We start from the raw sequence: 23,083 nt of genomic DNA, 5'->3' as shown, positions 1-23,083 counted from the left end.
CTACAAAGGTCACTGTGTAAAAAACAGCAACCTACCTGGTTATACTTCAAAACACTGTAGATGGTTTCAACCCACCACAAAGTCACTCAGTCAATAAAGGCAATATTTATATTCCACACACAGAAAGTCAGTTTAAGGTTTTGTGTTGAAAATGAAATGCAGTCCAAACCTTTTGGATTAATAAAGTGACAATTTGTACAATATCTCCATTACTATTATCCAAATTAATTCCTTATTATAATATTTCTACAATTTGGAAAAAATCTTTTGCAATGTGAAATGCCACCAAATTCTTAATCCTTTTGCTTGTCTTTATGGGCCAACTTGTGAAAGCCGCATGCTTTTATTGTGAAGGCAAAAGTTTCGGAATGCTCTCAGAGCCTGCATATCTCCGCGTGCTGAAAATAGCGCGACGCGTTGTGAGCTTGTATATCAGCTATTTTCAGCACGGAACACGAAGAATAAATCAGGCATCAGTGCTCTTCACTCACTGGGAGGGAGATTAATGTAATTTGTTGGCCGATCAGCATGTATGGACGTATGGTATGGACACATAGGCTACCTCCTCGATGCAAACATAACAAGCTTTGGAAGCTATTTTTCGTGGCACATGTTTAATCAAACAACACGTTTACTAAGTTTCACTCAGTGTTTGGGTCGGGAGTCGGCTGTCTGTGTAGATCATGACTGATCATCATGCCGTTAGATATGCGCGCTGCACGCTCCAGTGAAATTGTACAGCTGAGAAAGATTAGTTAATTTGTGTCGGATAAGCTGCGTTCAGACCTGAATATATATTCGCCACGGTTCGTCCAGTTTGTACCGCGGCAGGTTGCGCCGCGCCCGTTTGCGCAATTCTCGTCTTTGAATTGACTTTGTATGTAATCGCGCCGCTCTGACCATCCAAGTCTGAAGGGCTTATTTGTGGGTTTTCGTGAACGATCGTTCTTTGAACACTGGGCGTCAGGCGAACGTCCAATGTTTTCAATCAATGGAACGGGCAAGCACTGCGGGATGTTTTTTTTTCCTCCACTCATCCTTCCAGCAAGTCGCACCTGTGCGACCTCATTCAATTTTAAGTATCACCCTTAATAAATTAAGTCGCATAAGCGACCTAATAGGTCGCACGCTGGAGCCCTGTCCTCACAGCTAATATACAGATGCAGTGTGTACAGTGTGCTATCCAGACACGTGTTGGAGCGGAGAGGATGCCCACCAACGACACTGATCATTTTGTGTTAGTCGTTATCATTATCACTCCCTGATATAATTTTACACACCCATGGGTAAACACCAGATTATTATAGGTAATACTAAATACTGGGTAAATACCTGGTAATTTTACAATTATGGGGAAAGAACATGGTAATGCCATGGAAACAAACCACGCTTCCTTTCACAGTACAGTTCCACCTTTCTTACACGGTAACTTGCAAGGTTTTACCTGTTAACGTTTTGGAAATGTATGTGGTGAAAATGTCTAATTACTGTGTAAATACCTGGTAATTGCCAGGTAACATGTTCAAAACATCCTGATGGTCAATTGTGGATGTTTAGAATCTACAATTACAGTGAAAGTACAGGGTAATATTATGGAAACAAACCACGCTTCCTTTCACAGTACAGTTCCACCTTTCTTACACGGTAACTTGCAAGGTTTTACCTGTTAATTTACACAGTAAATACCTGGTAATTAACAGTTATTGCCAGTTCAAAATTCAAAGTTCAAAGTTGAAAATACACCCTGATGGGTAATGGGGAGGATTATAATCTACAATTACCAGGTAGGTACATGGTAATATCATGGAAATAGAGCACACTTCCTTTCACAGTACAGTTCAATCCTTTCTTACTGGATACCTATCAGGTAATTACATGGTAGTTGTCAGGAAATACTTGGTAATTAACAGTTATTGCCAGTTCAAAATTCAGTTTGGGTACTACCCATGTAAACGCATGGGTAGCCTACCAGGAAATTACCAGTTGTTACTAGGTAATTTCCTGACAACTACCATGTAATTACCTGATTGTATCCAATAAGAAAGGAGGAACTGTGTGTGCTCTATTTCCATGATATTACCATGTACCTACCTGGTAATTGTAGATTATAATCCTCCCCATTTCCCATCAGGGTGTATTTTCAACTTTGAACTTTGACATTTTGAACTGGCAATAACTGTTAATTACCAGGTATTTACTGTGTAAATTAACAGGTAAAACCTTGCAAGTTACCGTGTAAGAAAGGTGGAACTGTACTGTGAAAGGAAGCGTGGTTTGTTTCCATAATATTACCCTGTACTTTCACTGTAATTGTAGATTCTAAACATCCACAATTGACCATCAGGATGTTTTGAACATGTTACCTGGCAATTACCAGGTATTTACACAGTAATTAGACATTTTCACCACATACATTTCCAAAACGTTAACAGGTAAATCCTTGCAAGTTACCGTGTAAGAAAGGTGGAACTGTACTGTGAAAGGAAGCGTGGATTGTTTCCATGGCATTACCATGTTCTTTCCCCATAATTGTAAAATTACCAGGTATTTACACAGTATTTAGTAGATTATTACCCAATAATCTTGTGTTTACCCATGGGTGTGTAATTATATCAGGGAGTGATAACGACTAACACAAAATGATCAGTGTCGTTGGTGGGCATCCTCTCCGCTCCAACACGTGTCCATAAGTCTGTCTGGATAGCACGTTATTATTACACCACCACCCGGTGACAAATTATGTGATTATAATCTACAATTGCCAGGTAGGTACATGGTAATATCATGGCAATAGAGCACGCTTCCTTTTACAGCACAGTTCCTCCTTCCTTACTGGGTACCTATCAGGTAATTACATGGTAGTTGTCAGGAAATGACCTAGTAACAACTGGTAATTTCCTGGTAGGCTACTACCCACGTGTTTCATGGGTAGTACCCATAAACACAGTGAATACAGTTACCATGTTATTACCTGGTAGTTGTCAGGAAAATACTTGGTAATGACCTAGTACCTACTGGGTAACTTGCCTGGTAGCAGAGTAAATACCTGGTAGTTGTTGAAAATACTTGGTATACCTATAGTACCTACATACCTATAGTACCTACATGGGTATCGTGCCTGGTTGCAGAGTAAATACTTATAAATACCGGGTAGTTAGCTGGTAATTACATAGTAAAAATGTATAAATACCTGGTAATTGTCAGGAACATACTTGGTAATTACCTGGCTACCAGTGTGTCATTTACCATGGTAAATTCCATATAATTACCAGGAGATTATACAGTAAATAGTTATACATACTGGGTAATACTTGGTAATTACATAGTAATTACTGAGTAATGTATCTGGAAGTTACCATGTAATTACCAGGTAATTAATGGGTAAATACTTATAACTACTACCTGGTTGTTACCAGGTAATACCAGGTACTTACCTATTATTACCAGGTAATTACCTGGTAGTTACCTGGTAATTACCGTACCGTAAAATGAAGGGTTACCAAGATCTTTGCTTCTAGGGGTCCCTGGAACAAATTATTTTGAGATGATCCGTGGCCAAATACATATCATTTTGACATGAAAACGTTTGAGCACCACTGACATAGCAACATATTTCTTAAAGAAAACTGTTAGGATTTAGAAGAATCGGGTCCTCAGGTCTTAATGGGTTAATACACAATATATACACACACATTCATAATTATATACACACATATACTGTACACATATAGACAAATGAATCCACATACTGTATAGAGAACCTAGAACCTTGGTGTTGTCCTGGACTCTCATTCAAGGCACGCATTGCGGCGGTCACACCATCCTGTAGGTTTACACTCAGCGTCAGACCTCTCTCACCCAGGAGTCAGCCCAGCCACTTATCCAGACCTCAGTCATATCAAAACTTGATTACTGTAAATCGCTCCGTACTGGCCTCCCGGCATGTGCACTTAAGCCCCTCCAAATGATCCAGAATGCCGCAGCTCGCCAGGTCTTCAACCAGCCAAAACAATTCACATGTCTCCCCCCTTCTCCGCTCCCTCCATTGGCTCTCAATTACAGCCATGACACTGATGTTGGCCTACAAAGCGACCAAAGGTATGGCCCCCGATCCAACCCTACAATCCCTCCCGCTCACTCAGATCAGCTAACACACCTGCAGGGCGACAATGCTGGCCACGTTCCGGACTCCCCATTGCAATTAGAACTGCAGACTAACTCCCAATCTTCTGCCGTAATCTGAAGACTCCACCTTAGCCAGTAGCACTTGCCGTAGCACTTGCCCTAGTCTTGATGACCTTGCTGGCTTATGCAAAATGATTTAGAGCATGTTATGTAGACAGACGTCAGGTCATTTGTAGACCTATGGTTGTACGTTTTATTTTATGTGTGTGTGTGTATATATATTTATGTTTAAGACTGATGATAGGTTAGCTTGGTTTACCTGTGATCCAAGATGACTATTTCTATGCATTTGATGTACAGTATTACCTCATGTTTAGTCGCTCTACAAAGAGCGTCTACAAAGTCATAAACACATGTACTGTACACACTTATATTTCTAGATCACATAGGAATGCACATGCACGTGTGCGTGTGCGCACACACACACACGCACACAGATCCCAGACTATCACTATAATGTCCTGCACTCACATTAATGAGCTCTCTAATGTGTCTAGTACTGCATGGTTCATATTCATTGTGTGTGTGTGTGTGTACGTGTGTGTGTGTGTGTGTGCGTGCGTGCGTGCATGTGCGTGTGTGCGCACGCTCATTTCCATCTCTGCTGCAATATAACTAGCCAATCATATTAAAGTTGAAACTCTAGCTAGGAAGCCTGGTACAATGAGTATATATATGTCTGCCGTTGTGTGTGTGTGTATGTGTGTGTGTGTGTGTGTGTGTGTGTGCGCGTGTGCGTGTGTGCGTGTGTGTGCATGCACGTGCACCTTTGTTCCTGCGTGTACTGTACACACACATGTCGCTAACAGGATTAGATGGAGTCCTTGTGTGAGCAGAGGAGAATGTAGATGTTTTTGACGGGCGCTAGCTCCTCCTATGCCCAGCTTTGTGTTTCTGTGTATACCCCATAGTGATGATTTGATTGGCTGAGTACAGAATGTGATGATGTATGTTGATAAGAGCACCCCTCACTTCACGCGAGTGTGATTTGTTTAATCTCCACCAAAGGTCTGCCTGCCTGCCTGTCTGTCTGTCTGTCTGCCTAGGCGTCCTTTGGTCTTTTATTGATATAAAAGAATATATATTTTTATTTTTTATTTTTTGGGGGTTGGCCTCACCTTCTGCTTCTGCAATGTACTCCTTGTTGATTGGCGCATGCGCACTGCCCTTCACTTCCTTGTTTGCGGCTCTAAAAGAATGGCTCGTATCTCCTAATCTAGGGAACTCTCCATGGTTTTGACCAGATGGGCAATGTTCTGTCTTCATTTCTGACTTCAGCATGCCTCTCGTTTGGAATATAATCTCTAGAGAGACTTTAGCGTGACCAGCGCTAGGTAAGAATGGAAGATTTTGCCTCCCGGTTTTGGGGGGAACGGAAGGCGGGGCTTTTCAGAGTAAAATCTGACATATCTGCCGGCACTCTAGTGCCTATATTTTGAAATATGTTTATGTGTTAAGTACAGTACTAAACACATACCGCGGTTGACGTAAATTTACGCCAAGTCTAATCATACAGTTAAGCGCCTATGACGTACAGTTACGTCATGCGGTCTTATCAGTGGTTTATGATGGATTGCACTTGTGCGCTTCGTATGTACAGTATGCCTCGTGGTTGCTAGGCGATCGATAAAAAAACGGAACTGAAAAAGTCTGCCTCCATTGGCCTCTGTGTAAGAAGATTGCGTTTATAAGTAAAACAAGCTTTATCCACAGCCCATAACTAACGTTCCTACTTGGAACGATGCAAGTTGGAAATGCATGCCCCACCCAGTTATTACTTGCGCAAGTACTGTGGTCGGCAGCGTATGTATACATAGTATGCCTGTCCCCGGTGGTCCCTAATTGGCTGTTGATGGTGACGTAAATACTTGAGCAATGAATGCCTTTCGGATGAATATGATATGCGATCCGATACATTCAACGTTGGTGGCTTTCAGTTTTGGTTCACAGACCTGGGGTAATTTTTGCCTCAAATTAATCCGCTCAGAACAGAAGGCACGGCAGAGGTGTCGTATATGGTCAATGATGCCAGGATGCTTCCGTTGGGATAGAATGATGCAAGTCAGACAGTCCAGCAAGGTTTAACATTGGTACCTTTATTATAATATAGAATTGACATGGTCAAAGGACAAAAAGGGAAAGAATGGGGTTTTGGGAGAGGGAATGGGGAAAGGGTAAGGAGAAGTCAGGATCAGTTACAGCCGCAGGATCAGCGGGAAAAGAAGGTCCAGTTTGTCCCCGTCGGTCCAATTTATACTGGCCTAAGACATTAGTGTCTGCGTACACGCACGTCTGCAATGTATGTGTGTATGTGTGTGTGTGTATGTGTGTATGTGTGTGTGGCTGTGTGTGTGTGCGTGTGTGAAGTCCTGGATTACACGACATTCCCCCCTGGGATTGATGGCGAAAGCCAATCAAAAACAAACAAACCACCGAAACAAACCACCGAACCCGACAGACCAGGGACACAACCACAACCACCCATAAAAATAAAAATAAACAAAACAAAACAAAACCCAACGAGCAAAAAACAGTAGAAAAAAAAACAAACAACAAAAAGACACAGCAAAGCACACAATGAAAACATAACTCCCCACTAGTCGACAAGCGACCCCACCCAACTAGCCATAGCAAAGTGATCAAGTCAAAGATCAACCCACCCACAATATGTAACCCATGTATCCTTAGCATAGAGTTTCCCCACCTCCCCAGGTTCAAAATCAAAAGGCACAACTTAGTCTACCGGCTATCATAAAACAACAAAATACATTGCAGCCCACAGGCCTATATAAACTGATAACCGTCAGAAAAACAACAATAATAATGCATGCACATTGGCGACAACATAACGCACTGAACTACCACAACCTTAAAAATTTAAAGAAAACGCAAAGAGGAATCGCCTAGAAGAACGAAACACCTAACCAGAAAAAAACAAAAACCAAAAACAAAAAAAAAAAACCGCGCAATGACTTCACCAGTAGGCTGGCTTACCTTACCTGTGTACACAAAGAAGAGAGAAAGGACAGACAGAAATGTGTACAGGTGTATGCACATGATAGAGAAGATAGAGCAATGTTCCTACGTGTACATCTACGTGTGTGAGAGCATGTATGTTGCAGTAACCAGGCAAGGGGGCAGCAGGGACGAGGAGGCAGCGTTACCCCTCCCTAGTCCCTACCCCGAATCGTATTGTCATTGTCCAGCCCAAGAGAACTCTCAGATGTCATCTTCAAGGCCACCGCCCTGATAACGTGCTTTAACAAAAGGCTGTAGGCTACCTTTGCTGTAGAACAGATCCAACTGTACCATAATGTGTGTACTGGTGCTGCTATAAAGGAACAGTATAGTGGGATATCACGTCCATAATAATCATGTCTTCTCCAGTCTTCCACCTGAATACAACCATTGTAACCATATAAATGAAACGGGAGCTAAATGCTGCAACTTACAAAAATGACAAAGTACGACTCCTAACGTCGTCGAATTGGGACTCACAAAAGTCCCTAGGACTCACCCAAAAAACCATCCCCGAATCCCGGGACCCACTACATTGAAAATCCATTCACATCACCAATAGGCTACGTGATGTCGAGATTCGCTAACCTGAAAACCGCTAAAACTGTTATGTCCAGGAGGTCAATTGTTTCCACAACAGGGAATGATAAACCAAACCAATCCAAATAAGGTACTTGATAAGGCATGAAACTACCAGCTCACTGACGTACAAAATAAAAATAAAAACTTGACTCTAAAAGGTGGCATTAAAATGCCATTCACCGATGCCAAAACAACAATGTCATTGTCATTGATCCTACGGGTAGTGTGGTGGTCCAATGCTGAGGGGCAGATAACTCTGTCAGCTCTAACCCTAACGCTCAACCTTGAGTTCGGATACCATGGCTGAAACTCCACCTCGAGGTGGGGGCCAACTTAGACTCCATGAGTCCCCCTCAACAATGTATTAGCTACCAGCTAGTCTGTGCAGACCCGCGTGTCTAGGAAGGCATGTCAGCCTCCGCCTCCACGTCCTCACAAACTCACAGGTACACTGACCAAGGCCGGTAATTGTTCTAGACCACACCAACATAAGCCACCCTCTCCAACACGCTGCTCCTTGCGGCCGCGTAAGACATCAGACTCAAAATGCCATTTCTCCAGCCTACTTATATATTGGTAGTTCAATTCCCAATTTATTCATTATTTTCCTGTTCCTTCCCTCTTTTGTTTCCGTTTCTTTTCTTATTTTACTACTAGATAAAGACTTGTAGAAAAACCTGTCAAAGTCTATTATCCCAGATAAGAACCTCAGGATGTCTGCATCATTCAAAAATTGTCCAATTAGTATAAATCCATCATGTGAATAAAGAAAAACAAAATAAAACAAATAACGATACTCCATGCATATTTTTAGCCCCATAATGGTTCCCCTAGTATCTGCCCATTACTGTCATGGTCAATTAATCAGCTAAATCATTCCACTCGGAAAGGTTTGTATTATGTTCCATCAACACCAATATCACCTTATTTTCTTTTCGTTAGTCCACCCCCTAAAGGTGCCCACCGAATGTCTATTTTTCATGACTATCCATTCGTATATCTAAAGCTCACTATATCCAAACACATTTCACATAATATAGACCCATCACTTTAGATGAAATAGTTTCACTTATCCCATTGTGTGTCAGTATACCGTAATCAACGTCTCCGAGTATTAAATACGCGTGACGTCACCCTATATCACATTATTCAGTAGCCCACCAGATCTCAAATTTATCTTAATATTTAATATTACATGTCAATCCCCTTACTGACGACAGATTGTATAACCATCTCTCCGTATGAAACTCAAACGTCGCACATTCGACTGTATGTCCATTATGCAGTTATGATTCACTTAAAATGTGACCTCCACCAGCAACCTTTGACCGGTCCTAGCTGTCACTCTCCCAATGTGTTCCCCCCTTGTAACTCTACAAGAGTCACTCTCAAGAATTGCTTTTGTTCAATACACTAGTTACAGTATAGTCTTCAAAGGCATGGTTCGTACTGCTAGACCTATAGATTCACTCACCAGACATACACATTCACTCTGTTCTCTCCACTCATACAGGCTCGTAAACATACACTTTCCACCCATACCATTCAATTAGGCATGCCACCTTGTCATTGAACCCCATGGCTGTTCTGCCTACCCCAAACTTCCTATCGCTACGTCTCCTCCCTAGTCTTCAGGTTTCGATGGCCAGGCAAATTAGTCATTAATTCCTTCCGACACCAGATCTTGGTGTGCCTACCCATGTTCACCACAAAAATAAAAAACGTTTCGGTAGACATATGTCTAAACCGCTTTGCCTATTTCAATGATTTGGTCCCATGCCTACACAAACACACATTCAACTAATCAATTTCGAAATATTCCTATTTGGTCTATTAAGTTTCAAATTGCTTGGGCCGAACAGATCTTTATCCTGACAGTCCATCCAGATCTCTCGGATCCTCTGCAATGGTTCTGCCCTCTGTTCGCAGTCCTCCCAGCTGAATTCAGGCCGCAGTGTCTGGGTCTTTGGCATTGGACTGCGGGTCTGGGGGAAGGCCTCAGGCATTTGTCTCCAGGGAGGTGGCATCCTCACTGGAAACTCCCCGTGGTCCATGTTCGCTCAAAAGAAAAAGAATAGAAAAAGAACACAAAAACAATCTGATTAACATTAATCTCTTAACCCTCTAAACCACAACTCATAAAATCTCCACACAACAGCGACTCAGTCTGAGTCCGTGGCATAGAGTTACCAAAGACACACTCATTCTCACATTCACTCACACATGATAGGTTGGGACACAACCAACTGTGATTGACGGTTCAGTCCCTGAATTACACGGCTGAAACATAGCCTACTAAACAGGTGTACCCCCAAGGTCTCGATGTCCAATATCCCGATAATAGTATGCAGTAGTTCATACCTTTTGTATGTATTTCCCAATCTTAAAATGTCATGCACAGACTTCGAACAACTGTCTATTCCCAATGGATCACTAGTCCTTGCCTTAATTGTGCAGTTGTTATTATTGTTGTGTAATGTGCCATCTCGCACAATACACCCGGACACCAGAATAGCGGAGGCACTGTGAATGTTCATGGACAAGAACTAAATATATTGACATCCTATTTTTAACGTCCTGCCCTGTGTGAGTATGTGTATGCAATCATGGCACAATGAGTATTGATGAGTGTTATAACACCCTTATTAACCACTTACCTACTTTACTTTATACTGTATGTATGCCCGATTATATGTGTAGGTGTATATTATACTGTGTGAGAAAGTTCATATTGTTTGACTAAAAGCTGACTCAGGACCAAACAGTTTATTTGAGAGGGTTCCAACATATGCTCTACTAATATTATGTCAAGAAACATTAGAGCCTCACCTAAACCCCAAATTCAATTATAAGGGCATTGAATGATTTGAAAGCACAAGGTTCAAATGAGTACCAATTATGTAAACCCCAAAAATAGCACCCCCCTAGACAATGTCTTAGGTAGGTACTATGCAAGTAAAGTTAAATTTAAATTGTAAAAGTGTAGAACCAATCTGATGCTGCAAGACTGTGTGTTCTGTTTATCCTATCCCTTGCTATAACAAAGCAGCGTTGGCCTATGACCTTGGTTTGCTGCTCTGCAAGTCTGCAGCCAGGCTGCCGTGCACTCTTATTAAGTAAGGGTACTTAAAAGGTCTATTTTATCCCACCAGCCTCTCTCGTCATTGATTCACTTAATGACCACCCCAATTAATACAGAGATAAAAGTTTAAAGCGTTTAGGCGTCGTGATCAGAATGATCAGGACAGAGAAAGGTTGGCTCCTGCAGAGCCCTACCAAATGATGATACAATTACAATTTCGGCATTTAGCAGACGCTCTTAATCCAGAGCGAATGATAAATACTTTTCCTTTCAACCTGGATCTTCCTTAAACGGGACGTGGAAGAAGTAAACGTCAGATTATTCCTAGCTTTGTAGTATTCTGTATTCGCATCCGGAAGATCACCTCTCCGGCTGTAATGAAAGAATAGACAAAAATAAAAGATAAAGACGCCCAGTTAATACCTGGGTTTTTTAGGGGTAGAGGCCCTCACACACAAACCCAAATCAATATGCTACAAGGCCTCCAAATGAGCCACTAAGACGTCGAAACCGGCCATACAACACACCACACCTCCACTGTTATGGCCAAAACTGCTTACAGACCTACCGATAGAGGCCTATAATAAACAAGCTGTAGTGAGAGAATATCACTGTGAAGTGATATCCAATCAATACATTGACAGGTAGACAACCTAAATGTTGTCATTCAAACCCCAACCAATGTATGCCTATTGGACATTGTATTTGATGGAAATGCATGCCATTAATTATCTGTCTTAAATAATCACAGTTAATTTGGGTGACCACTAAAAATGATCAAAAATATAAAGCTAACGTATGTATATTGTACAACTATCTCTGGCAGAAAATGCTTTTGTAGTTTCACAAGATAGTATTACCCAAAGTGCCAATACAACCCAGCTCTGTTTACACCTTTATTTAATTCCTAGTTATATCCAATATTTATTTGTAAATACATTGTTCCGTTTTAATTGTCTTGTTCCGCTTCTGTTTTGGCAATGTAAACGCACGACTCCTCATGCCGAGAGAGAGAGAGAGAGAGAGAGAGAGAGAGAGAGAGAGAGAGAGAGAGAGAGAGAGAGAGAGAGAGAGAGAGAGAGAGAGAGAGAGAGAGAGAGAGAGAGAGAGAGAGAGAGAGAGAGAGAGAGAGAGAGAGAGAGAGAGAGAGAGAGAGAGAGAGAGGTAAGAAAGGGTGGGGGCGATTGGGCTACAAGGGACAGAGAGAGAGAGGTAGGGGGGGGGGGGGGGGGTGCAAACCCTCTCGGATTACACAGTTCTGGTGGAGTTTGGCTTCAACTCCAAATCACATATATATAACTATATAGAGCCCATTGCTCTATTATTCTATTAATTGCTCTACCTTTGATATTAGAAAAAGAATCATCTCTTAAATGTTACTTCCTATTATAGCTTATGCAGGTGCATCAGAACACCACAAACTGTCATATTAAGCCTCTTAATGTCTTATAACTTTGTTTTAAGATGTCCATATGGGACTCGCACCTTATCATGTACAACTCACTTAAGTGGTTGCAGCCTAAAACAAGGCTGCACATTTCAAACTACATTTGTTTCTCTTCATTTGTGAATGTATTAAGTTTAGGTGCCCTTCTTACGGTATGTGGCCCAGTATTATATCCACTTATTGCCTTAAGTATATCTAAATCCTAAAGATCCCTACTGTGGTTGGACGAAGGTCCTTTCTGCTACAAAACTGTGGACCGTATGTTACTGTGTATCTGAATTATCTGCATTCAGTCAAGCTGTGTTTGGACATGCACAACGTAATGTGCAGGCCCTCCGAGATGACCCAACACAACTAAAATATACTATACACTAATCAATCAAGTGTAATTCGCAGTGTATGGCACCGAGAAACCTCAACAAGGAATTGCATTGAACACACATCTGCACTAAATGCAATGAACCTAACAAGGTATTTCAATGTGTCAAATCACAGCATAGAGCTAATTATCCACAATGTAATTTATCAACCAAATGTTATCCAAATGGCCAATGTTATCACCAATCAATTATTACCTATCATTAACACTCCTCATCTGACAGTTCAAAACGTAATATCAAACCATCCATTCAGCACGAAGTGTGCCTCATATGAACCAGACCACTAAATGTGGTGCATATCTATTAATCAGCACAAGTGTAGACTTATGAAATTTATCCTCGACTATTCCAGTAAAAATACTTTTATTCATATCCCCTGCAAATTGGTGCCCAAAGTCCATATTATTTTCTTCTCATTACCTCCCCCCTAAAACATGACCATGTTTTACAGTCATTGACCTAATTTTCAACCTAAACACAAAATAGCATGGCCTTCGCTCACAGCAGAAGCAATGTGAGCCGGCGTGGGCCCCTTTGCCCCTCCACACACAGGAATGAGAGATGAGAGTACTTGAGTAATTATCAGTCAGCACTCGAGTAAAAATACCCTCCCTCCAAAATAAACAAACCCCTGGCTTGTGCGCCCCTTCCCCCCCACCCGCATGACACAGGCAGGGGAGAGCAGGCAGAAGATAGAGAGCAAACTTCCACCCACTATTTATACAAAAATCCCCAATAATAGTAGCATCAAGCGTGCTATTATTAATCCAATATCACACCTTGAATCCGTCTAATGTTAGACAATTAGTTAACTCATTGTCCAACCAATACATCATCATCCTCCTCGGGCACACACCTCGGTGCCACTCACAGACAAAACACCTAATCCAGATACTCAACCGATCACATGAGGTATTTTTTTAGTTACTCTTTCATCAAGATTACTTTAGCCCCACAGTATATAAAATTCATATAATGTAGTTAATAGATTTAACTATCTAGGCTACTATTTCATCAAAGATTACTTTAACTCCACATGTGACACAGAAAAATATCTATAATAGAGTATCTTATAATTCCAACACACCAAAACTAAATGCCAAGGTGAAAAGTGTAAATCACACCACTCTCTCACACTCTCTCCTCAGCTGACAGTAAAACACAGACAGCCTACCCAACGTACGCAACAGACAGACAAACAAACAACATAGAACCACGGAACCATCATTATGCCATTATTGCAAACTAAATTTTCCACGAGAAAAGAATAATTAGCTCCATTAATTCCAAGACGAATTACCACTGACGCGTAGTGAGAGGAGCACTCTCGTCCGACTGACTACAGCCACATCAATTGTTTCAATAAAGCTAAAATTATTTAATCATTCCGGGTGACCTCTTCGGTTACCCCACCACCTTATTTCAAACTATGAGTGCTTACACGCAATAAACTTAGACGTCACACTGAGCGCTCGTACATACACTTGACTGCGCGATTCATTCCGAACGCAATCAATACCGGTATAGCTATACACTTAACCAAGTGTCTCAACACATTATAACTGGAACTTTTTTCAAGATAACGAGGGACTCACCCTGAGAGTATTTCCTACCCCGTTCCTACGAGGGACCCACTCCCAGAGTATATCTGACCCCGCTCCCCGCCTGCCTTCCCCCGGGCTGATCAGGCACGCGAAAGATTATCTGGCAGGATCCCGTAACTTTTAATACCAACACTTTTAGATTCGACCGGAGCTATTGACGTGTACTCCGGCCTGATTCGATCAGGCTATTGACGTGTACCCAAAGAAATCTTAACATTTTGCCGTATTTTCTCATGGATCAACAACATGTCAGTATTAAAGTTCAACTTAAGGGGCGTTAAAGCAATTGACGTTCTTTAACTGACCAAAACAGGCGATAGACGTGTACCTAATTCAATCATATTCTTTGCCTGTACGTACTGGAGAATACAACGGTCCCAGAACCCAGAATAAATAACACCATAAACGACAAGAATTTAATGGCAGCTAAAGCGATTGACGTTCTTTAACTTGACATAATTAGGCGACCGATGTATCCCCAATTAAATCATAATATTTGCCTTCTGATCTGAAGAAACAAAGTTTCCAGAACACAAGTGGGCAATAAAGTGAACAATTCACAGTCTGTATAGGTGTCAGATCACAAGTACATCAAAGGGGCCAGTAAGGGAACTTACCCATATATAGAGCAATGCACCCACAAAGGACATTAAAATCCCTACCACCGTGTGTGGAACATGATACAGCCCACTGGAAGTGACTGCACCGCCCAAAAGAAACGCCAAACCATGCACAAAGCCAGCACAAATCATTCAGAAATATAAACAACAGCACTGATTAGTGTCAGGTCAAAATGTGTAAAACAACGCAAAACTGCCCTCAACCATCCACTGAGCAGTGACAAGATTAAAAACATACATTGATTAGCGACAGATTAAAATGTGCCGGCAACATCCACCGATTAGTGACAGGTCAAAATGTAGGAAACCATTCAAAACTGTCCCTAAGCACCCACACCACTTGCGGTTAATAACAACAGTTAGCGTTAGTTTCAAGTGAAGGTGGCAATCAATGCAACAAAATGGCATAAGCCTGAAATACACTAGTTGAATACAGAGTCCCGTGTGTCTGCGTCACATCGACGTGTGGTGCAACACAGCCACCAGCCGTGTTGTTGATTACTAGCCTATGTTGTGTTATTATCATTTTCAAAGTACTTCACCGGCGCTAGAAACCACGCAAAGTTTAATTCCGGCCAGCGCCCAATCGACCAGAAACCAAGGTATACAATCGATGCTTTAACAATGGATGTCTCGGCACCGTTTTCCAAATAATGATAGTTCTATCGCAAGTTCGCAACGCCAGCTGTCAACGGCTAGCAACGCTTAACATTAAATAACGACCAGCCACATCAAGGTGTGAGCACACCAAAGCGTGTACTCGCATCAGCGGAACGCGAGTCCAACGCGCGGACTGCGTGTTCCGCCCTCCAAAGGGAGCGACCGGTGCGTCAACTCACAGCTCACAACGTGAAAGTGTGGACACACTTTGACTGTAATGCAACAGCCTCAGCGTACTCCTTAGACCAGTGTTTCCCAACCTTTTTTCTGTTCCCAGGGCACACTTTTCATAGCCTAAAAATCTCAGGGCATACCTAGATATACGGTGTATAGGCCTATCTATATACACACATACATATGTGCATGCATGCGTGCGCAAACATACACATATATATATATATACATATATATACATATATATATACATATAAATACCTACATACATTACACATACAGTGTTGGGAAAGTTCATTTATTTCAGACTTTATTGAAAAAAAAAAAAACTTGGGGGATTAATAAAGTGACAACTTTTACAATATCTCCATTACCATTATCCAAATTAATTCCTTATTATACATATATATATATATATATATATATATATATATATATATTTTTTTTTAATACATTTTGGAGAGAAAAAAATATCTCATATGCAATGTGAAATGCCACCTAATTCTTAATCCTTTTCCTTGTCTTTATTATGGTTCAACTTGTGAAAGCTGCATGCTTTCACTGTGAAGGGTCTCAGTTCTCACAGCCTGCATATTTCCACGTGCTGAAAATAGCTGATCGACAAGCTCACAACACGTTGCGTCCGCAACGAAAAATAAACAAAATAAAACAAAACAAAAAAAATACATAAAGGGGGCATGGGGGGTATGATACAACTGTATAAGGATTACAGGTGGTTAATGTGACGTTTGCTTGGCATTGCATGGCTGTTCAAACAGCCCATTCCCCCCAACGGTCGCATCCCACCAGACCATGCACGTCTGTTCTTTATGTGCAGCTTCCCCCGGTGCGACCCCCAAACCCAGCATACTACAGCAACGTGTGTGAACTACAAATAAATAATTCTCATCTCACCTTGCTGTAGCAGAGACTGTAGTTTATGAAGGTCTGGTTAGGTCGGCTTTGCACACCCTTCGTGGTCGCCAAATGTCGTATATGGTCAATGATGCCAGGATGCTTCCGTTGGGATAGAATGATGCAAGTCAGACAGTCCAGCAAGGTTTAACATTGGTACCTTTATTATAATATAGAATTGACATGGTCAAAGGACAAAAAGGGAAAGAATGGGGTTTTGGGAGAGGGAATGGGGAAAGGGTAAGGAGAAGTCAGGATCAGTTACAGCCGCAGGATCAGCGGGAAAAGAAGGTCCAGTTTGTCCCCGTCGGTCCAATTTATACTGGCCTAAGACATTAGTGTCTGCGTACACGCACGTCTGCAATGTATGTGTGTATGTGTGTGTGTGTATGTGTGTATGTGTGTGTGGCTGTGTGTGTGTGCGTGTGTGAAGTCCTGGATTACACGACAGAGGCTACAATAATTAATGCATTAATAGCGGGCAACATAAGTGTTAATACAGCTGGTGTCTTACAGACGTGTGTGCGTGCGTAAGAGTGTTTGGGAAAACATTTTCAGGTTAATTAGAAAGTAAATCGGTTCTGTATGGAAGACGGCTCTATTGATTATTTATCGCTTATTCGACAGCCCCCTTTTGGATTTGGGGAGAAGTAGTTTCATGAGGGCCTAATGGGAAGTACTAAATATAAATGCCCCCTTTCTCTGTCTCTCTCACACACACACACTTACACTTGCACACACGGACACACATGCACACACACTAATCTGTGTGTGTGTGTGTGTGTGTGTGTGTGTGTGTGTGTGTGTGTGTGTGTGTGTGTGTGTGTGTGTGTGTGTGTGTGTGTGTGTGTGTGTGTGTGTGTGTGTGTGTGTGTGTGTGTGTGTGTGTGTGTGTGTGTGTGTGTGTGTGTGTTGTAGCTTAATGAACGACTCTTATTGACCTGGTCTGACATTATAAGCTGTCCGCTAATCTCTTCACTATTCTTAACTCTCTCTCTCTCTCTCTCTCGCTCTCTCTCTCTCTCTCTCTCACCCATTTCTGTGTGAATCCCACATCAATGGGATGTTGTGCTTATCTTTGGAGAGTCACAGTGTGGTTGTATTTTACGTATTTATCCAATGAACACCGTTAGCTGTGATTGATTGCGGGTGGGAAGACAGCAGGGGAGGGCAATCTCTGCAATTAGCGCCCCCCACAGGTTGGTCGGGTTCATATATATATATATATGGAGATCCTCACCTGGCAGAGATAATAATGAAGAATATGAAGAAAACCTTGCCGGGTTTCTTGGCCTGGTCCCTAACAAACATGGAGAGAGTGGTAGCCAAGTCTATGGACTTTGTTTATAGCAGTAATTGTCATGTGACGTCATGTGGTCAATATAAATACATTTCAGTATATACTGTAATGGCAGTAAATCTGCAATGAATGAAAGTGACCCTGCCATCAGGATTAGAGTACGATGTTTGTTTAAAGGAGTGAGGCTCCCCTCACTTCACACAAGTGTGATTTTTGAGGGGCGCTAGCCCCTCCAATGCATGACTTTCTGAAATTGCGTCATAGGCCAGCCAAGTCTATGGACTTTTAATGTTTGTTTTAGAGCCTAATTATACATTTCATGTCCAAGCCAAGTCTATATGGTTTTAATGTTTGATTAGGGTAAATTATGATGTAATTCGTGCCAGCCAAGTCTATGGACTGTATTGTTTGTTTAGGGTAAATTAACGTAAGACGCCATCTCGCTGGTATAAATACTTCTTGTAATTTATTTCATTTTTCACAGACATGAGAACATCAACTTCAATTTCAACAGTTCTGTATATAAAGACAACTTTTCTTTTTGTGTTGAGAGAAAAACAACACCCTCTCTTGTTCTGTATGCAACTCCTAACGCACACTTGGAATTGCAATCCTTTTAGGATTGTAACGTTTCCGATTCCTTGCGGGTCCATTTGGTTCTATTTGTTACTTTGTGTATGAGTGATCCAGAATGCTGCAGCACTCTTGGTCTTCAACCAGCCAAAATTGTCACATGTCTCCCCCCTTCTTCGCTCCCTCCATTGGCTCCCGGTTACCGCCCACACAGAGTACAAGACACTGATGAAGGCCCACAAAGCATCCCAAGGTATGGCCCCTCTCGCTGACTGAAGTTGTCAGAAGAACCTTCCTAAAACACCCGGGACAAGGCTCTACACATCCCCTAGACTCTTCTCCCAACTCTGGCTCCCAAACTGTGGAACGAACTCCCCATTGTAGTTAGAACTGAAGACTCCCCAATCTACCACCGTAATCTGTGAAAACTCACCTCTTCAGACTCCACCGTAGCCCGTAGCTCTTGGCGTAGCATTTGCCCTAGCCTCGAAGACATCGCAGGCTTGCAGATTAAAATGTAGTTTAGATCGTGTGTCATGGAGACAGATGCCAGATTAATTTGTAGACCTGGCATCCTACAGCTTGTATAGTTTCAATGTAAAGATTGCTTATTGTGTGTGTGTGTGTGTGTGTGTGTGTGTGTGTGTGTGTGTGTGTGTGTGTGTGTGTGTGTGTGTGTGTGTGTGTGTGTGTGTGTGTGTGTGTGTGTGTGTGTGTGTGTGTGTGTGTGTGTGTGTGTGTGTGTGTGTGTGTGTGTGTGTGTGTGTTCCTCTGTAGTGTTACTATGGGCCTGCCCCTCAGCCCCCCAGCAGATTCCGCCCGTTCAGCTCGCCACGCCCTCTCTCTAATCGCCACGGCGCGGCCGCCTGCGTTCATCACTACCATCGCCAGAGAGGTGAGTGCTGGTTACAGAGAGAGAGAGAGAATAGATTCTCACAACGTGTCGCATTGCGTTGTGTTTTGCATTTTTGCCCCAGAAACGATAATAATGAATTCATTTGTATAACGCTTTTCTAAACAACGTTACAAAGTGCTTTGACGGCCAAGCAATAAAAAGACACACCAACAGCAAAAAACAATATACAGCAGTAGACGTGCCAATTAAAGGCAGATAGAAGAAAAACACTCAACATACAGCTGTGTTTTCATAAGAGATTTGAAAGAAAGCACCGACCGTGCCGGCCTCAGATCCTGATGGAGGGCGTTCCAAAGCCCAGGGGCTGGAGTAGCGAGTAGCGAGGCGTGTCGTAGGCACGGCCAGCGGACCAACAGCCTTAACTGAGGATCTGAGGCTGCACTCCGACTGGTAGGGCTCTAGTACAGTATATCTGTAAAGTGCATGGGAGCCTCTCTATGCAGGGCTTTAAAAGTGAAAAGTATAAGAATATAGGGACACTGTGTGCTTGCAGGTCCACCAGTAAATGAGTGTGTGTGTGTGTGTGTGTGTGTGTGTGTGTGTGTGTGTGTGTGTGTGTGTGTGTGTGTGCGTGTGCGTGTGCACATGCGTGTGCGTGCACTGTGCGTGCTTCAGGTCCACCGGTACAACGCTGCCCAGGCCAACTCCCAGTCGCAGCAGAACGTCCACACCACCACGCTGGCCAGAGCCAAGACGGAGATCCTGCGCGTCATCGACATCCTCATCGAGAAGATGCCTGGAGACGTGGTAGACCTGCTAGTAGAGGTGAGACCTGTGGTAGACCTGCTAGTGGAGGTGAGACCTGTGGTAGACCTGCTAGTGGAGGTGAGACCTGTGGTAGACCTGCTAGTGGAGGTGAGACCTGCTAGTGGAGGTGAGACCTGTGGTAGACCTGCTAGTGGAGGTAAGACCTGTGGTAGACCTGCTAGTGGAGGTGAGACCTTTTAGACCTGCTAGTGGAGGTGAGAGAAACAGATGGTAGATCCAGAACAGGGGTGGGCAAGTTTGATGATGGAGAGAGGGACACTATATTTCCACACTCACTCCAGAGGGCCACTATATTTCCACACTCACTCCAGAGGGCCACTATATTTCCACACTCACTCCAGAGGGACACTATATTTCCACACTCACTCCAGAGGGACACTATATTTCCACACTCACTCCAGAGGGCCACTATATTTCCACACTCACTCCAGAGGGCCACTATATTTCCACACTCACTCCAGAGGGCCACTATATTTCCACACTCACTCCAGAGGGACACTATATTTCCACACTCACTCCAGAGGGCCACTATATTTCCACACTCACTCCAGAGGGACACTATATTTCCACACTCACTCCAGAGGGCCACTATATTTCCACACTCACTCCAGAGGGCCACTATATTTCCACACTCACTCCAGAGGGCCACTATATTTCCACACTCACTCCAGAGGGCCACTATATTTCCACACTCACTCCAGAGGGCCACTATATTTCCACACTCACTCCAGAGGGCCACTATATTTCCACACTCACTCCAGAGGGCCACTATATTTCCACACTCACTCCAGAGGGCCACTATATTTCCACACTCACTCCAGAGGGCCACTATATTTCCACACTCACTCTACGGTTCTCCTCCTCCTCTCTACTCATCTCCCCATCTCTTCTGCTCCTCTCCTCTCTACTCCTCCCCTCCTCTCTACTCTTCTTCTCTCCTCCTCTCCTCTACTCTCTACTCCTCTCCTCCTCTCCTCTACTCTCTACTCTTCTTCTCTCCTCCTCTCCTCTACTCTCTACTCCTCTCCCCATTTCCTCTACTCTCCTCTCTACTCTTCTTCTCTCCTCTACTCTCTACTCCTCTCCCCATTTCCTCTACTCTCCTCTCTACTCTTCTCCTCTCCTCTCCAGGTGATGGATATCATTATGTACTGTATTGAGGGTTCACTGGTGAAGAAGAAGGGACTACAGGAGTGCTTCCCTGCAATCTGCAAGTGAGTAGTAGTAGTTGGGGTGCGTGTGTGTGTGTGTGTGTGTGTGTGTGTGTGTGTGTGTGTGTGTGTGTGTGTGTGTGTGTGTGTGTGTGTGTGTGTGTGTGTGTGTGTGTGTGTGTGTGTGCGCGTGTGCGCGTGTTAACAAGGCCCCTCATTTCCTTAAAAGGTCAATTAGGATGAAGGGGAGAGGGGGTTGATAATAGTTGACCTCTCAAGGTCATGTTGGTGTCAGAGGTCAGCCCTCATTTGACAGATACATATCCTCAGGGTCTGTGACTGAAAGAGGTCTGTGTGTGTGTGTGTGTGTGTGTGTGTGTGTGCGTGCGTGCGTGTGTTGTTTCCAGGTTCTACATGGTGGGCTACTGCGACCGCAGTCACCGCATCGCCGTCGGGGCTCGCCAGGGTTCTGTCGCCCTCTACGACGTTCGAACGGGGAAGTGTCAGGTAAATGAGACCACGCCGTGTTCATTGGATCAGAGGCTCTCCCATGGCCAGACAACCATTGCACAATCTCACAGTGCTATATAACGGTAACACTCAGGAGTGTAAAATTAAACCAAATGGACCCATTCGGGTCCCATTTGGTTTCATTTTACGCTCTCAAGAGTTACATTATTGTTAAACAGCTGCATTACTTAATTTACAAGAAGTCTACACAATTAGAGAATGTAGAAGAATTGTTATGTTCAACGTTTGCCTGTTATCTTTCCTATGGTGCCATATCAAATACAGTATGGAACTGTGGACAAAATCTTATCCAACAATATAAATATTATTTTAGTTTTGCGTCTGAGAGGCTAAATCTCATGGTGGTCCGTGGCTCAAATGCCGGATAAATAATGGGCCTTTATATGAAAAGGGTTGAAAAACCACTGCTATATAGAGTCTGGAACTACAGCTCCCACCAGCAGAGTAAAAACCACTGCTATATAGAGTCTGGAACTACAGCTCCCACCAGCAGAGTAAAAACCACTGCTATATAGAGTCTGGAACTACAGCTCCCACCAGCAGAGTAAAAACCACTGCTATATAGAGTCTGGAACTACAGCTCCCACCAGCAGAGTAAAAACCACTGCTATATAGAGTCTGGAACTACAGCTCCCACCAGCAGAGTAAAAACCACTGCTATATAGAGTCTGGAACTACAGCTCCCACCAGCAGAGTAAAACCACTGCTATATAGAGTCTGGAACTACAGCTCCCACCAGCAGAGTAAAACCACTGCTATATAGAGTCTGGAACTACAGCTCCCACCAGAAGAGTAAAAACCACTGCTATATAGAGTCTGGAACTACAGCTCCCACCAGCAGAGTAAAAACCACTGCTATATAGAGTCTGGAACTACAGCTCCCACCAGCAGAGTAAAACCACTGCTATATAGAGTCTGGAACTACAGCTCCCACCAGCAGAGTAAAACCACTGCTATATAGAGTCTGGAACTACAGCTCCCACCAGCAGAGTAAAACCACTGCTATATAGAGTCTGGAACTACAGCTCCCACCAGCAGAGTAAAAACCACTGCTATATAGAGTCTGGAACTACAGCTCCCACCAGCAGAGTAAAAACCACTGCTATATAGTCTGGAACTACAGCTCCCACCAGCAGAGTAAAACCACTGCTATATAGAGTCTGGAACTACAGCTCCC

General features: G+C 43.1%; 1 protein-coding gene across 3 annotated transcripts in view; it reads left to right on the top strand.

Annotated features, from left to right (window-relative positions):
* wdr7 (WD repeat domain 7) overlaps window positions 1-23,083 on the top strand; it is a 145,847-nt gene that overhangs the window by 108,737 nt on the left and 14,027 nt on the right. For all 3 annotated transcript variants that reach the window (XM_079524621.1, XM_079524622.1, XM_079524620.1), the window contains 4 exons: window positions 19,318-19,435; window positions 20,072-20,221; window positions 21,356-21,438; window positions 21,783-21,882. In XM_079524621.1, the coding sequence (XP_079380747.1) occupies window positions 19,318-19,435; window positions 20,072-20,221; window positions 21,356-21,438; window positions 21,783-21,882 (451 nt within the window). The remainder of the gene's footprint in view (window positions 1-19,317; window positions 19,436-20,071; window positions 20,222-21,355; window positions 21,439-21,782; window positions 21,883-23,083) is intronic.

Source organism: Electrona antarctica (assembly GCF_951216825.1).
Source record: "Electrona antarctica genome assembly, chromosome: 16".
Lineage (NCBI taxonomy): Eukaryota > Metazoa > Chordata > Actinopteri > Myctophiformes > Myctophidae > Electrona > Electrona antarctica.
This window is presented reverse-complemented; position numbering and strand designations above follow the sequence as displayed.